At 44.1% G+C, this 16,719-nt stretch overlaps 1 protein-coding gene across 4 annotated transcripts in view; it reads right to left on the bottom strand.

Annotated features, from left to right (window-relative positions):
* Positions 1 to 3,139: 3,139 nt before the first annotated feature.
* Positions 3,140 to 16,719, bottom strand: part of ago4 (argonaute RISC component 4) — a 25,544-nt gene continuing 11,964 nt past the window's right edge. The window contains exons 5-19 of one of the 4 annotated variants that reach the window (XM_015054436.1): positions 11,368 to 11,504; positions 10,553 to 10,687; positions 10,278 to 10,365; positions 10,052 to 10,199; positions 9,349 to 9,468; positions 9,143 to 9,271; positions 6,637 to 6,785; positions 6,120 to 6,304; positions 5,885 to 6,044; positions 4,914 to 5,085; positions 4,700 to 4,843; positions 4,491 to 4,625; positions 4,312 to 4,413; positions 4,041 to 4,240; positions 3,140 to 3,476 (exon numbers count right to left, since the gene is read on the bottom strand). In XM_015054436.1, coding sequence (XP_014909922.1) covers positions 3,368 to 3,476; positions 4,041 to 4,240; positions 4,312 to 4,413; positions 4,491 to 4,625; positions 4,700 to 4,843; positions 4,914 to 5,085; positions 5,885 to 6,044; positions 6,120 to 6,304; positions 6,637 to 6,785; positions 9,143 to 9,271; positions 9,349 to 9,468; positions 10,052 to 10,199; positions 10,278 to 10,365; positions 10,553 to 10,687; positions 11,368 to 11,504 — 2,113 coding nt within the window. In that variant the 3' untranslated portion in view covers positions 3,140 to 3,367. Of the gene's footprint in view, positions 3,477 to 4,040; positions 4,241 to 4,311; positions 4,414 to 4,490; positions 4,626 to 4,699; positions 4,844 to 4,913; positions 5,086 to 5,884; positions 6,045 to 6,119; positions 6,305 to 6,636; positions 6,786 to 9,109; positions 9,272 to 9,348; positions 9,469 to 10,051; positions 10,200 to 10,277; positions 10,366 to 10,552; positions 10,688 to 11,367; positions 11,505 to 16,719 lie in introns of all 4 variants that reach the window. The other 3 variants (XM_015054435.1, XM_015054434.1, XM_015054437.1) reach the window with 3 other exon arrangements.

Below are 16,719 nucleotides of genomic sequence, written 5' to 3'. Positions count from 1 at the left end.
AACAGGAAGTCATAATTTTAACTTTCAAATTATTCAAAATAGTTAATTTTGACTTTTGAAGTCAGTTTGGATATTCAAAGTCAGTTTTGATTTCAAGTCATTTTTGGATAAAAATTCATCATTTTGAGAATTAAAGTCATTCATAATTGAGAATCAGTCAATTTCAACTTTCAAAGTTATTTTGACACAAATTAAGGAATTCAGATCATAAGATACAAGTCTCTTTAGAGAAACAGTGATGATCATAATTCATTTTTAATCTCAAAATTATGACAAAGTTAATTTATTCTTGTAATTATGACTTTAAAACTCACAATTGTGGTTTCCTGGTGGGCCTTTATTATTTTTTTATGGCAGGAAGGGACTTCCATAGGCAAAGTAAACCTCTTAACACCGGGCCTGAATCATTTTATCATCAGGTAAAAAGACTAAAATTAGATAAACGTACATTTTCTCAAACAGGTTAGTAACTGAAAATAGTTCTGGGCAAATTATTAACAGAATAAATAAAACTTCTGGGACCGATCTGCATTAAAACCGATCTGGACCCGAGGTTGGGTTCCATTTCCTGCTGATCCTGCGTGAGCCGGACATGCCGAGGAGAACCGGAACCGGAACTGACCCAGAAACACCTGAAGATCCGCCAGGGGGAGCTGGAGAGTTGAAGAAGAAAATGACTTTCCTTTTTGATTGACCCCAAAATATAACTATTCTTTTATTATAATTAAAATTGTATAAACATTTAACTTTTTTAGTTAGAAAATAATAAATCTAGAAATAAATCTAGAAACATGTTTAACATCCGAACCTGAGAAGCAGTAAAAGAGAAGCAGCGCCATCTGGTGGCTGAAATTACATCAGGTGAAATAAGTACACAGCAACTTTATGGGCTTAAAATACCAATTTATTACTTTGCACATGAACACAAGATTTTCCCTGCAGGCTAAAAAAATTAACATGTCACATAATATTAATAATAATAATTATAACAAGTGAATGGCCTTCTGCTCTACGGTCCAAACAGAACAGTCCAACAGAACCTTTCACTCAGAAGTTTAACAACCCCCAACAGGAACCAAAGAGGTAAAAACAAAATGAAATGCACAATACAGAAAATTACAAATCCATCGAGATATAAACAGATATCAAAGTGAGAGGAATTGAAAATAATTCATGCTCTCCTGTTAAAACGGGCCACAGAACCAGGAAGCCTCTTTAAAAAGGTTAAAAACCGGACCTGGCGCTGTGCCGGCGCCTCTGGACCGCTAAGAGGAGGGAGTTAGAGTCGCCATGGCAACAGGAGGTCCCCGTTCCCCGGCTGACCCGGCCGGAGGAGCGGGCCGGCTCTTTAACGGGTCCACGTTTGATCAAAGTACCTCGTTTGGATCTGAACACGACGCAAAGAGCCGGCGCCCTCCGCCGCCCCGTGATCCACAGAGGAGCCTCAGGAACAGCGAGACGGGACAATATTGCTAGGCTAAAAACATTTACCCCAAACTTTAGATCTTTTCTTATAATAAATATGATTGAAAAAGGTTTTAATAGTTTTTAAAAGGACGAAACTCCAGCATGCAGGCGAGCAAATCTACAACGAGTTAAAGGAAACGGTCTAAACTACGACGACGTCAACGCCACCAAACGCAGGCTGACGCCAACGAACAGGCGTCAACGTTGCCGGCCGAACGCAAACGCCAATACTAAACGCGCGGAAGCCGGCAATCGCCTGCTGACGCCACTGAATGCACGACCCCACTGATTGACACGAGCAAAGAAAACAAACCAAGCTTCAGAAAATAATAATCAGTTACAGAAGAGGAGATTCATTATCGCTTCTTTTGATCGAGGTTCATATTGCTCTCGGAGTGATCATAAGCCCCGCCCCCCGCCGCCGCACCCCACCGCGCCAGTGTGCACGCCGCCAACAGGAAGGTGCTCAAACTCATTCATAGTAAACCTGCAGCTTTACGGGCGGTTTATTACAAAAGGGTTTCCACTGAGCGCCCCCACCTGAATGAGGCGTGCACGCCGGCCACTCCTGCCTCACACCACCAGGGGGCTCCACTGTCATCAACGCAGTGCTCGTTTAGTCCAGTGTTTAAAAATAAAAACGCAAAGCCAACACCGCCCAGACTTTGCGGTGAGTTTGCTCTGGTGAAATCGTTTCAGATCCCTCCTGATTGTCTCCATCGATCCGATCGGAAGCTGCTACACTGAACCAATCACATGGGAGGAAGCATGAATCCACCCTCCTCCTCCTCAGCGTGAACCAGAATGCTACAAATAAAGATTAAACCCGCCGCCGGCCGTCCACCGTAAAGGTTCATCACAACAGTAACATCGACAACAATAAACAACGACGACGACGACATCGAGGGTAAACTACGAGCTCTAAACAACAACCACCAAACGCTTTATATTAAACTTTACAAATCTGCTTCGTTGGATGTAGAAATGCATAAAGAGACTGATAGAGCGGCCTCGGGTCAGTGCAATGAGGAAGCCGCCAACAAACCCAGCCGGCAGCGCCACCTTCAGCTCCCACCCCCCTGCTACACCCCCACAGATTCCCTCCGCTGCCTCCAGGAGGCGCTGCTCTGCAGGTGTAAATATATGCTTATATGTCCTGTATGTGTGAATATAAAAACGAGTCATCTGAGGCATTTACAGCAGTTCTCTCCTAGTTTCCCTTTACAGTTCAGTGGCCTGCCATCAAACACACACTCATACAGCACCAACACACACACACACACACACACACACACAGATGAGGGGAAGCATGGACACACAGGTCACCTCGCTTGTAAAAGACCGAAAAGGAGAAAAAGTTTCAACACACACTCATAAAAAGGAAAAATATAATATATAATATTTCATTCTTAAAAGGTCGAGCCCCTGCGCCTCCCTCCCACCACCCGACGAACCCCAGACCTTGTGACAGATTTGGCCCCGAGGGGCTTTGAGGTAAAGTAGATCAGAGTCCTGCTTAGCTGGGAGAGCCGAGGACGCGCCCAGGCGGCGCTCCGCGGCTCCGAGTTTCTTACAAACACGCCACAAGTGCAGACATTCATAGAAGAAAAAACAAAAACAAACTCAAAACAATGGCTCGACTGGTCGTTTGTGTGTGTGGGGTTTGTTTTTGTTTTTTCGGTTGTGCAGCGGGGCCCCTGGGGGCCCGCAGTGCTAGGTTGCTGGTTGAGAAACGGCGGCCCGGGCGGGAAAACGCCGGTCAGAAAGCGCCCCGCGGAGCTGCGTTTGACCGGCAGCCGAGCCGCTTTGGTGCAGAGTCAGAAAATAAAAACAGAGTGATGAAGAAAGACGAGGACAGAGAGACGAGGAAGAGGAGAAGATCCACAGGAAGACGCTCAGCTCAGGCGAAGTACATGGTGTGCTGGGTGTCGTAGTGGATCTGGACGGCCTTGGCCAGCGCCTGCGGGTCCCGACCGTTACTCTGACCCGACACGTGGCTACCCTCAGCGCTGCAACGACAAGAAGAGCTCAGGTCAGCAGGAAATACACAGGAAGTGAGGTCATCAGCACAGCTGCTCCTTCTGAAAGATCAGCAAAACTATTAACACCCCTTAAACTTTTCCACAGTCCCATTTCAAACAAACTTTCATGGATTTGTCATTTCGTGTTTTTTTTTCCAGATAAATTCAAAATCACGCATTTATTTTAGCATAAGCTTCCACAAATTATTGTTGGTGGAGCACATTAGCATTAGCTTTCATGTTAGCATGTGCTTTAGCATTAGCTTCTATTAAATACCATGTTAGGATAGGGCTTTAGCATTAGCTTCTATTAAATACCATGTTAGCATAGGGCTTTAGCATTAGCTTCTATTAAATACTGTGTTGTTGTAATGCTTTAGCATCTACAGATATAATGTGTATGATTAGATTTTAGGGTTAGTGCAGCCAACGTCTTAGAGTGAAAACCACTGCTCTTGTGGTTAGTCGCATTCCTAATATTCAGCTTTTATTTTGAAAGCAATCCTCTGAGGATGATGCTCAGTAGAACCTCAGGTACCAGGCCCGCCTCACCTGTCGTGGTCTTTGTCCACCAGGTGGTAGCGAGCGCGGAAGGCCACCAGCCGGGCGTAGTAGGCCGGGGCCGGGATGGAGACGGAGCGCGTGCAGCGGACGTAGGTGTGGCACAGCTGGTAGGTGAGGAGCTGCAGTTCATCGGCTGTGAAGCAGTTGTCATCCCACAGGACGTGGTAGTGGGAGGGACGGCTGGTTCCCTGGGGGGTGAAGGGAGGTCAAACACCTGCACCTCATCTCGTCATCCATGTGAGGAAGTCTGAGGTCCCACCTGAATTCCAGCGTGGCTGCACAGGTAGAAGTCGAACTCAGACGGGTGTGTGATGGTGCTGTCCACCGTGGTCCCAGCCGGAACATTCCCACTCTTCCCAACCTGTGGACCAATCACACCGCATTGAGACTAAGACAGACCGGAGGACAGACGGGGACAGAAGACAGAGTCCCACCGACCCGCTCGGCTTTGTCAGAGCAGAACAGGCGGGTGTGGTGGCGCTTCTGGACCACGATGTAGGTGATTCCGGGCCTGTAGTCCTCCTCCAGACTGATGCACGCCTTCCTAATGGCAATCAGCTCCGGCCACGCCACCTGGAACACAAACCAGCCGAATCACTTCCTGCCACACGAGTCGCCAGGCTCTTTGGAACAGACTCCGCCCCCACCTGCTTCATCTGGCCCTCAGACACGCCACCGCGGTAGTAAATGATCCGTGTGGGCTTGAAGCGGGTTGACTTGTAGAATTGGATGAGCAGCTCCCGCACCATGTTGGTCAGATCTTGGATCACTTCCTGACTGAAGAGTTGCTCCTGCAGAGGAAGCTTGGCTCTCAGCAACGACCCAGACAGGGATTCTGGGACTGGACAGGGTTTGAACTACCTGGGACATGTCCTGTCGGGACGTCTGGACTCGAACCGTTGCACAGTATCGGCTGGGGTGACCATCCATGCTTCCCACCACCGCTGCAATGGACGGCTTCTTCCCATCGCCCGCTGGAGGATGAGTGACGTCTGCGCCAAGGAAGATGACGGGCTGCTGGAACACGGAGGGCCTGGACGAGGAGCAGCATGAAGGACAGATCAGCTGAAGTCATCATCCCTCCAGTTTCTCTGATATGGCGCGGTATTAGCCCCAAAATTAAGACTATTGCGCCCTTAGCAGTGGCTACTTCCTTGTATCACAAGGCTACATTCATTCCAAAGCCAGCTACTAATCTGATTGTTGGCAGGCCGGCAATGCTAACAGAGCAACCGTTGGAGGCAACAGAGCGGCCAGCGCTGGCAAATAAGAGCAAATTTATAAACAAGGAGAAGAGCTGGCAAATTTATAAAGAAAACTGGTTGACACACAATATCTGTAAGCGCCATGCATTAGATGCACTGACATGGATTCTTTTGACAGTTTACTGTAATCTAATGCGACACCAAGCATAAACTTCCTGTATAATTCAGAGCTGAAGATTACAGTAAACTATTAAAAGAAGACATCAATGCATGTAATTTAAGGCACTCAGGTATTGTATGTCAAACAGTTTTCTTGATATAATTCCCTTTAAAGAAGAAAGTACGAGTCGTGGGTGATCGGAGTAGGCATACTAGTTGTTAGCCCATCAAAAGATAATGCCAGTCTATCCATGCTAATGGCCTGCAGAGGAAGTAGGCAATCCAATGGGGGAAACTCCTGAGGCATGCCAGTAACCAACCTCTCCAATGCTAACGCCAGCTAGAACTCTCCTTAACATCTCCCATTAGATATAGCCTCCTGCTACAAGGAAGTAGCTACCACTGCGTGCGCGACAGTCCTAATTTTGGCACCAATACTGCGCCATAGCCTGAGGACGATTCACTGACCTCTGATGAGGAACCAGGACGTTGTTGATGCCTCCCAGTTTGGCGTTGATCTTCAGGCAGAGGTTGGACAGAGTCTGGGGCGACGTCTTCACCACGTTCTTCACCTGGACGCACTGCGTGGCCATGCCCAGCAGCGTGTCTCCCACCCGCTTCACCTCAGCTGCAAACCACATCACTGTTAAAACCCCGCACCGCGTTACCACACGTCTTCAGCAGGAAAGAATGGCGCTCCTACCATAGACGGGCGTTTTTCCAGGCAGGATGACAACGATCAGCTGCAGACCTACGTAGGACATCTTGAGGTGTTTGAACATGGGCTCTACGCTGTCGGCTCCCTGGGCGTATTTACAGAAGCACGGCTGGCCCTGGATTGGCATCCCAGCATCTTTGGAGATCTTCCTCAGCTGGTCGGTGAAGCTCCTGCAAAAAGTTATAGGTTTGTTCTGGAAAAGAATCATCGACCTAAAACTTTTACAGAATCAGGCCCCAATTCTGATGGATTTGTTGTAAAACGACAAACACAAAGTAGACAACATCTACTTTGTATCTAACTAAAGTTAGAGGCTGCAGAAGTCCTGAAACTGGGGTGAAGGTTCAAACACTGTAAACATCCACCCAGAAAGATTATATAATAGATATGAAGATCACAGCATAGTCATGAGTTAGAATGAATCTGCTCTAAATCTGACAGCAAGCATCAAAATCCGACAGCAAGCATCAAAATCTGACAGGACGTTGAGGCAGCAACTCACTTGAGCAGGTCCTCCCGACATTGTTTCTGGGGGGCAAAGCAGGCCACGGCCCACACCTTGATCTCTATGCCGGCGTAGAACTGCTTCCCTCTCATATCCCACACCCCCTGGTTGGGCGTGGCCACGGTCTTATTCTGCGGAGAGAGTCCCTACACTCTTAGTCAACCCCCCGTTTGGATGGGCTGATACAAACACTGCAACTAGAAACAAACCCACAGAACTGAACACAGACTTCAGCAGGAGACGTTTCAGCATCAGGCAGGTGGCTTGGAGGAGAGGAGCTCAGATTTTCCAGCTTCCTTATCAGAGGGTCTGACATCATGAAAATATGGACAAAACTTCAATTCAAAATGTTTACAGTTTATTCAGAGCTTTATTCATCCTCCAAGATCAGAACCAAGCTGAGCAGCTCCTGCGTCATTTTACAGCATCAGAAATTTTACAGAGAATCATCATCATCATCATCATCTTGGGAGATGATGTTCAACAGGAAACATACTGAAGCTTCTCCCTTCAGAGTCCCAACCAGTCATAAGGTACTCCAATCAGCCAACATCTGGAATTGGTCACATGAGTTAAATTTATTCAGGACTTGCGTTGGGAAAAGCTTCCATTCTAAAGCAGTTCACTGGAAGATGACCCGACTCTATACCAGCAGGACCGGAACCAGGAAACTCAGGGAGTCTGGATCATGAAGTCATTCGGATCAGGAGGGCAGCAGATTATTATTAATTTGAAATCTTTTTCTCTGTGAGAATCACAGAAAACGTCTGGTTTCATTTATCTGGAAAACAGCAGTCTGGTGGGATTATCATCCTCCTGCTGGGAGTCGGATTATCTTCCTGTTAGAAGCACATCCATCCACTCTCCTTTCACACAATCAATGAACCCAAACCAGCTACAAAACTCTCATTTGTGACTGGTTGTTGATCAGTGCATGGGAAAACATTCTGATCTGTGATTGGTCTATAAGCAGCTGGTTTGAAGTTCAGAGAGGGAATCTCAGCAGCTCATCACATCTTTCTTGTGTTATGAATGAACCTATATTCTGTCCACCAGGGGGAGACATCAGTAGCTTAAAATGGAGATAAATGCATTACGGTGCATCGATTTTCATCAGCAGAACCAGTTTCTATCTGCAGCGTCTGTGGTAGCCAGGGAGTAAACCTGCTGAAGTTCTACTTTCAGCTTCTTTCTTCAGTCAAACAGACTGAAGAGGTTTAAACGCAGAAACATCAGCTTATCGCTGCTGTTGGTTGATACCTGAATTTGGTCATTAGGAGAGGAACTCTTTAGAGCATTTGGATTTGCATCATTGGATCGACTAACCTGGATTTTAACACCAAAACTTTGGGTATTAGGTAACAAACTTCCTACTGTGAAGAATCATTAAAGTTTTGAACAACAACTCAATCTTTGACGTGACTACAACCGTATTTCCATAAACCTTTATGCACATTTTGAAGTATTGCATTTGGTGTTCCCGATAGGAGATGGAAAGCAGTTGTTTTCCTTTAGTTAACCAGTAAAACTCTGAGAGCCAGATCTCATTTTCAAGATTTGCTGTACAAGTTTTGACGTAGCAAACGCTCCCATCAGCTGAATCTGTGCCTCACCAGAGGCGCCAAACTCAAGTCCAAACCTCCAGGAGGGGAGGACTCTCTCTGGTTCAAAGCATCCTCTACTTCCTGTTTATTACAGTCATGTCAACATCTGACAAAATCATGCTCTCTGTTGCCTGGTCGACTCAAACCAGAAGATGGAAACACGATAAATTTGCGTTTTTTGTTACCTTTTTGTTACGTGTTAAAAATGTGCATAACGTTTTGATGGAAATGTAGCTGCTGATGCTCCTGATGACCTGAAAACAGGGGGTTCTCCTCGTTGATCCTGATCTTTTCTCACAGAGGTTAAAACTTTTATAAAATTCTTCATAACAGGAATAAAAGTTCCTAAAAGTGTTTATTTCACTTCCTTCCATTTAAAGATCATGTTTTAGATAAAAACAGTTCATTTTTCAGTATTTTAAACAGTAAATGAAACAAAATTACAGCAGAAACCAGATCAAGGCTGCACCGATTTCAAGTTTTCTGGCCGATCTTTAAAAAGACTGACCTGCTGATTCTGATTTTTGGTCTAAAAAATTGTTAAGTATGGTTATAAAGTTGGTAACAGTTGGGTGACTGGTATCGGTGGTGGATTTCCTGACCCAAGATCGGTTTCCCATGCGAGTATCTGTTGTTGCTGATCTCCCATCGGCCGGTCGGCGTATCGGTGCGACCCTGGTCCAGACGGTGAGAGAAGCTGCTGAGGTTCCCTCCGTACAGGAACTCGGGCGAGGCTCCAAGTTTCAGACTCAAGGCGCCTCTTCAGTTCAGTTTAAATCTGATCTGGCTCCTCTCGGCCCTGAAACCTTGGACCCCCCCCCGCGGCGCTCTCCCCCCCACCCGGTGCTCCCCAGCCCAGTACTCACCCTGCCACAGTCCCGCCCTGTGTCTGTACTCACCCGGCCCCCATACTGCAGCATGGGCGCTGGGAGGACACGCCCCGTCACCTCCGTCATGTCGTTGTGCACAACGATGCCGAACTCCTTCAGGTAGGGGTCCGGGCCCCCGACCATGCTGTTGCTTTTGACCTGAGGAAGAGGAGGAGCGTTAAGCCCCGCCCACAGCAGCTGCAGAACATCATTATTATTTTTGCGGTTGGCCTGACCAGGCGGCTGATCTCCTCCTGCCGGTCGGGGGCGGAGCGCGCCGTGGCTTTGATCATGGTGGACGTCTGGTTGTCGGTGAGTTTCTTGATGCAGCGCTGGCCGGCCACGATGTTGCAGACCTGCAAGAGGACAAGAAGTAAAACCCAGCAGCAAATGGATCACATCATCAGCGTCAATATCAATAATTAATGATTCATTTTGTTTTAAATATCTGAAATACTGCCACACTGCTGGTTGAGAAACCTGAAACTGTTGCTGCGCAACTTACGCAGCAGGTTGTTGCTAGGCAACCAAAGAATGAGAGAGTTAGTTGATGGCCCCCAGCTAGCTTAGCTGGCCATGAGAGGTTGAGCAGCTAAAGCTTTCCTCTGCCTACATCTCCCAGAATGCTGTGCGGTTCTGGACTGAAGTTCAGTGAATATTCTATATCAGTGTTTCTCAAAGCGGGGCCACCAGGGGGCTCCAGTGGGATTAATATGAAAATATTACCGTACATATTTTCTTATCCAAAGAAGGGATTTTAATTTATATTAAATTAAAATCAGAATAATAAAGTCACCTGATAAAATTTTCCACCTAAAGGCTTATTGCGAACAAAAATTAGAAGGCATGAGGCAGAATTTATGCTAAGTAAAATGTTTTTCCATATACTGTCTGTGGATTCGTAAAGAGGAGTCGGAGAGGAAGCAGGCGGGTTCTCACCTCCAGAGGAAGGTAGGTGTGCTTCTGCTCCTGCCCGACTTGCAGGCAGGGTAAGTGAGGATACTTGAGCTGCAGGCTGTACTTCTGCTTGAAGTACTGGGCCACTGTGCACTCCATGGCCTGGCCGTTCTCCAGCTGCAACGGGAACCTGCAGAGGAACAGCGGCGCCGCGGTGAGCGGCTGGGAGGGAGAGGAGGAGGACGAAGAAGGAGGAGGTGAAGCTTACGTTTGGTGACTGGCGGGTCGGCGCGTCACGTTGCACACACGGTACTTCCTCTTCATCTGGCCGCAGTGCGTCACTTCCACCTTGAGACCTGCCAGAGCAGAGAGAGACCATGGAGCTAATACGCTAACAGCTAACAGCTAACACGCTAACAGCTACACGGCAACACCAACGCGCTTTGCTGGTGTCACTCCACTCTGGCAACCAAACCTCTGTCTGGGGGTCTGATAAGGTGTGTGTGTGTCTGGGGGTGTGTGTGTGTGTGTGTGTGTGTGTACCTCTGATCTCCTTGGTGAACTTGACCCTCTGTGAGTCCGTCAGCGGTTTGGTCTGTTCGTTGATGTTCTGGATGTCCAGCACTTCGCACATGAACTCGATGACGGGCTGAGCGCGGTAGAAAGCCGTAGCCGACACTGAGGAGCAAAGAGGAGACATTAGAGGACCGGAACCAGGACCAGAACCACGGTCCTATTAATCATTACAGAAATAACCGGAATGATTGACCAATCGTTAACTGAAGTATATAAAATCTAAAACGAAGGTAATTTGCTGAAAGGATTAATGAAGCCAAAACTGTACAAAATATAAATATTTAGTATTAAAGATGAAAATTTTTTAGAAATCTGTTCTAATCTTTAACCAGGTCTTAAACATGCAATTCCTTGTTTTTAAAATGTTTTCTAATTGATCGGATGTAATATTCTAATTTGAAATGTCATGTTTCCATTACCCATAAGGCTTTCAAACTATTAATTAAATAGTAATTAATAGTTTGATGCGTTTCACTGTGTGATAAAGGTCATGAATAAATTTGCTTTTCAGTAATATTCTAATTTATTGAATGGCTCTGTATAAAGTTTATGGAGAAAGGAATAAAATAAAAATAAAATTAAACATGTTCTAGCTGCACAGAAACCAAAAACACAGATGTCTCATAGTTGAGCAGAAAAACATTTCCAACTTCATCATTGTGGGTAAATAAATTTTCTTTGCGTTTCTCAGCAGACGTTGAGTCTCCATCATCAGAGATTGGTCTGGTTCTGGAGGTTCTGTTAGATCTGATCCGGGTTCTGGAGAAGGATTAGCTTCTTACCGTCGATGTTGAGCATCATGTTCCACATGGCCGGCCGGACGGACTGATGGAAGCCGAACCAAACCTCCCGGCCTCCGCCCAGAGGGTGGTAGTATCCCTCTGGAGGAGAGAAGAAGGAGCGCCCCACCGGGGTGTACCTGGAGGAGACATTCACCCCGTCACCTCCAGGAAAAACAACATTCACCCACTCACTTATAAACAGTATACTTTTATAAGACAATCCAAACTATGTTACCTTAATTTGTTATAAAAATGCTGTGTATTAAATATGACCTATAAGACATTTGATTCAACTCCTTGAAATTGGGCCTCTGTCTCTTTAAGAACTCCTGCTATTCCTGAAGCTCCGCCTCCAGGAAGTCGTCCCATCNAAAGGAACCATGAATTCACCTTAATTTAGACAAAAACTTCTTTTTAATAACTTTTTTCAAGAAGAAAACTAAACAAAACAGGCATTGTGCAAATTGTACTGCTATTGATAATACTACCTTTAACAGACTGATAACATATGAAGGCTCTGAAGAGACTAAATAATGCAAAGAGTCAAAATAAAACCTCTCAACATTGCCAAAAAAGTCAAGTATAAAACTTAAGATTCAAAGGCAAAAACAGGTTCCATTACAATAAACAATTCAGAGTTACTGAATGAAAACTTCCTGATAGCATGGCGGCTACCTGATTACTGTTAGCTCTAATTGGCTGTTTCTGACTGAGCGGAGTAATTATGCAGAACAGGGAGGAGATCGATTATTTTTTCAGAGATTATCTGTCTCATGTTAGGACAGCGAAAGTTTTAATATGTATGTAAAAATATTTTTTTAGGTTAGATGCTGCAGCTTTTAGCAGAGGTTTGGTGTGAGAGTCACTACCAGGTGGAGCAGAAACGAAGCTCTGTCTGTGAAATATTAGACGGCATAGCAGCTACAGGTAGCTGCTACGCTACTACCTGTAGCGTAGCAGCGGTTCACAGCAAGAATAGAACCAGCGTCTGACATCGCAGCTCGAAGACTTAAATAATTTTGTGGGTTATTTGTTTAGCTTTCTGACCGTCATGCTAATCTGGGTGAGTGTAGCTGTGCGCTGCTTTACCTGCTATCTGATCCTCCGTATGTCTTTTTTACTGCAGTGAGCCTCGATGTAGCCAAACTCCGTCAAGTATGACATTGTTTTTATGCCATATTAGATTCATCGTGTTGATGCATTTTGACCTGCTTTAATTTTCCGCCGCAACAAGCAAACCTCCCCATTCATTCAGTGCGTTATAGTTCCACATCGCTTAGGATTTGTTGCTACGGGTTTGCACAGAGTGAAGGAAAGAGGAGACCAGCTGCACAGGCAGGCTGCAAAATGAGATGCAGGTGATGATCGGTTTGTGTGATTGGCAACAAGAGAACGTGATTGGCGATCACCGATCATACACTTTTTCCCGGAAATCGGACGATTATGATCGGTGGCGGATCGATCGACACACCTCTACAAAATTCCTTAATCCTGACCCAAGGATTAAGGAATCCTTAAGAAATGAGGACTGTGGATGCTGACATTAGTGTTCGGGGTATCTATGCTGCTGTAACATGTTTAGCATCAAGATGGTATTTTAGACTTATGCTAAAATGGACCTGAATTTGCGATATGATGTTGCTGTGGTGCTCCTGGGTGATCTACCCGAGACACTGGGGAAGTTGGATAGATATCTGCTTTTGGTACTGTTAGCAGGAGCAAGGAAAGCGACAACCCGCAGGTGGTTGGACCCGGAACCGCCAACGATCTCGGAATGGAGGGAAATAGTTGGGGAAATCCACACAATGGAGAGACTGACTTTCTCATTAAGACTTGCTACTCACAAATACAACAAATATTGGAAAAAACTGAAACCTCTATAACGAATGACAACAATTGTTAATAGATGTAATTAATGCTTTTTGTTGATTACATGACTGCACCTGTCAAATTGAATGCTCTGCGTTTTGTGTTAAAGGGGGATCTGAATGTTCCAAGCATGTATGTGTATTAAAAAACCTTAAAAATTATAAAAATAAAGTTTAAAAAAGATAGTATTTTAGACTTGAATAGCAAACGTGAAAAGCAAACATTTTAGCACAACTTAAGCACAACAATAGTCTTTTCAGCATCCCATCAGATATATTTTATTAACCAAAACTGAATCCCCAGGGGGGTCGTCCATTGCTTTTGTGTGTAGATGTCACTCGTGTGTCAGATTTACTGGCACACCAGAAACACAATGCAAAGGTTCTTGTTCAAGACTTTAGTATTTAAAAAGGAAAAATGCAATTAAAACCTACATAATGTTTGAATTAAAACGAATGTGTTAAATTCTTGCCCCTATTGAAAACATACAAATGAGCATCGTAACCATTTAGTTTAGCTCCATTAGATAGATTTTGAGCTGCAGTATTATGTAATGAGACTGAATGATTCAGCAGGCAGTTCATGCTTAGCCATATTTAATTTAATATATTTCCAGTTATTTAATTACATCCTTATCAGCCCAAGTCTTTGAATTCCTGATTTAGCAGGATAAAGCCCTGCTAAGTTTGTTGTTCACTGATAACACAAACATTTCCTCCCGTTATCCTACAGCAGGACCTGAATGACCATAATCTATAAAAACCATAATCACATTAAAGGACAGCATTGTTGTGTTGATGGTGACCATGTGTTGCAGCAGAGTGATTTACATCCCTGCTTCCCTCCACCTCTCCGTGTCCCTGCCTTTTTCTATCTTTCTCCCTCATGAACATTGAACAGCACATCAAATATTCATAGCACGCACTCTCCCTTCTCACTTGGTACCTCCATGTACACACACAACCTCTAACAAGGCCAGTATGCACGGCCGTCCTCGCCCACCCTGTCTCATGCACTTGAACGCACCCGTACACACTCAAACATACAACACTGAAGTTATTCATACACTGTGAGGGGAAAGGAGCAGCTCAAAACCAAGCAGCCATGAAAGTTTAATATAGCGAGTGTCCAATGGATTTACAAACAGAGACGCAAGTTGCCGGAGAGAGGGTTGCAGACACAATACGCCTCTATAACTCACATCATCAAAATTTCATCTAAGAGATGTCAAGTCGTTAATTTTACCGAGGACCTAGGCTTTTCTTCTAAACAATCCTTAAATATTTTAGAGGAATTTAATTTTGTGGCGTTGCACCTATCATCATCAGAATCTCAGAGTAAGCATCAGCTGGCCCATTCAGAACTGTGTGGCAAATTCATATTCATCAACACGAGAAAAGAGTAATCTAGCTCTTTATCAGCAACTCCCTGAGGAACAGAGCAGTGCCAAAAGTTACAGCCTGGCGTTCCTCTTGCTGCTCTAAGCACACTTAACCTCTGCTTTGAAGTCTCTAATTGTGACTGGCCAGCATTCACAATTAGAGAAAAAAATTCTTCTAAATAAATATGAGAATAAAATGGTATCAAATAGTATGTTTTGTGCCTGTGGTCTTATATTTTCAAAAAAATGAAGTTGGACAGGCACAATCCCATAAATCATGGTCTGATATAAAAGGTCTGTGAATAACATTGATAGCAGTTCCAATTCTTGAGATATTCAAAGCTGTTCTGAGGCGTCGTTTTCTGTTTTAAAGTCTTGTAGTTTAACAGACTAAAGTGGCAGCCTGTTGTAGACTTTGACCCTCACACACATACAAGTCTAGACTGGTGACCATAGTAACAGAACAGTGGCTGTCCCAAGAAGGGATGCCGTTTTTTTAAGGTCATAATGGCAATTAAAATAACTTGCTGCTATGGTACAGTTCAACATACTGCTTGGAGCCTTCTTAACCCTCTTAAGACCATAATTGTAACTGGGGCGCCTGGTATTTTTCTGATTTTATGGCTGTAAAATTCTCAAAAAATGTGCAGTGTCTGAATTTTTGCTCTTTTTTCCAGAACAACCTCAGCTTGCAGTATTTGATAATTTAACATTTCTATCTATTAAAAATTGTGAATAAACAGTTTAAAGAGAAAAAACAAAAAACAATTGAAATTTTCAGGTTTATTACTGAACAAAAACTTTCTGATGACGGGCAAACAATTTCAGATGAACAATTTCAACTTTCAACTATATTACATAAATGCAGAGAAAACTGTGAAGCCTGGCCTCCAACTAATAAGTTTTTATGCCTGTTTTTTATGAAATTATTTCAGGCATTTTTATTTTTTGTGGTAGGCTCTAAAGCAGTTCCTCTCCAGCTGCAGACAGAATCTCACTCTTGATCCATTCATACTTTATCTATCAGACTTCAGGTTGAAAGGGTCCTGGTACCCTTCTCCAGTGGTCAGGAGCAAGAGGCATCGGACACACTGGACAGGTCACCAATCCCTCACTTGGTTGATTTGTTGTTGTTGTTTTCACAATTCATCTTTTGGCAGAAAAAAAAGTGTTGGTGATTTTTATTTTTTTCCTTTTTGCCAAAATCACTTTGGGTAAAAATATTACTTAGGACATTATTTTTGGAAGACCACAATTTTATTTTCAGCATAATAAAGTTATTGCACAAATTATGCAGGAATCAAGATGGAGCTAACAGTTAGCCAATAGCTATGCAGCTTTCATATGACTAACGTTAGCTTGTACAAATATTATACACAACCTGGTTCACTGGTGTATGTCTCTCATGTTCACTGCCTTCAGACTTCAGTCTTCTGGGACCCTTTATCAGTCTGGTTGATTTTCTTTTAGACATTTCCACAATTTTATCCGTAATTTCAACTCATCCTCTGCCGTTTTCTCTCTCTCTCGCACCGCTACTCCACTGATACAACACGAAGCTACGCAGTGAAATTCTGTAATGAAAATATTTACTCTAATATCTGCTGCAACATGCACATGTGATACATCGTTGAAAAGCTTATTTTATACACTTTCTAGTACTTTTTGAATGCGATCAACTGTTCAGGAGTTACGATACAGAGTAGGTTGGTTGTCAAATATGACACAACGGAGAATCTTTCTTGTGATTGGTCAAGCTCATATCAAACTTTCCCGGGTGGCTACCGTAATATATACTATATGCCCTGAAAGCGCAATGTCTCAGCTTTTCTGCACTTTTGGAATTTTTTTGATATGTTGAATTGTTCAGAAATTACGGTAATGGGAATTACACAAGCGGAATCCTGTCAGCGCCGACAAGTTGGTCGTAAGAGAGTTAATGACTAATGGAAGTGACACACTCCTTAAAACACAACCATGCTTGATTTTTAAAATAAAAATAGGAACCATTTTGTGCCTTGTCCTTTTGTTCCTGTTCAAACGCCTGGACAACAGTGATTATTTTTAAAGGGAAGTGTTACAGACATATATATATATATATA

This window comes from Poecilia latipinna, unplaced genomic scaffold (assembly GCF_001443285.1).
Source record: "Poecilia latipinna isolate Pla-1442-1.1 unplaced genomic scaffold, P_latipinna-1.0 Scaffold1252, whole genome shotgun sequence".
Taxonomy (NCBI): Eukaryota; Metazoa; Chordata; class Actinopteri; order Cyprinodontiformes; family Poeciliidae; genus Poecilia; species Poecilia latipinna.
Note: the sequence above shows the minus strand (reverse complement) of the source record. Positions and strands in the feature narration are given on the sequence as shown.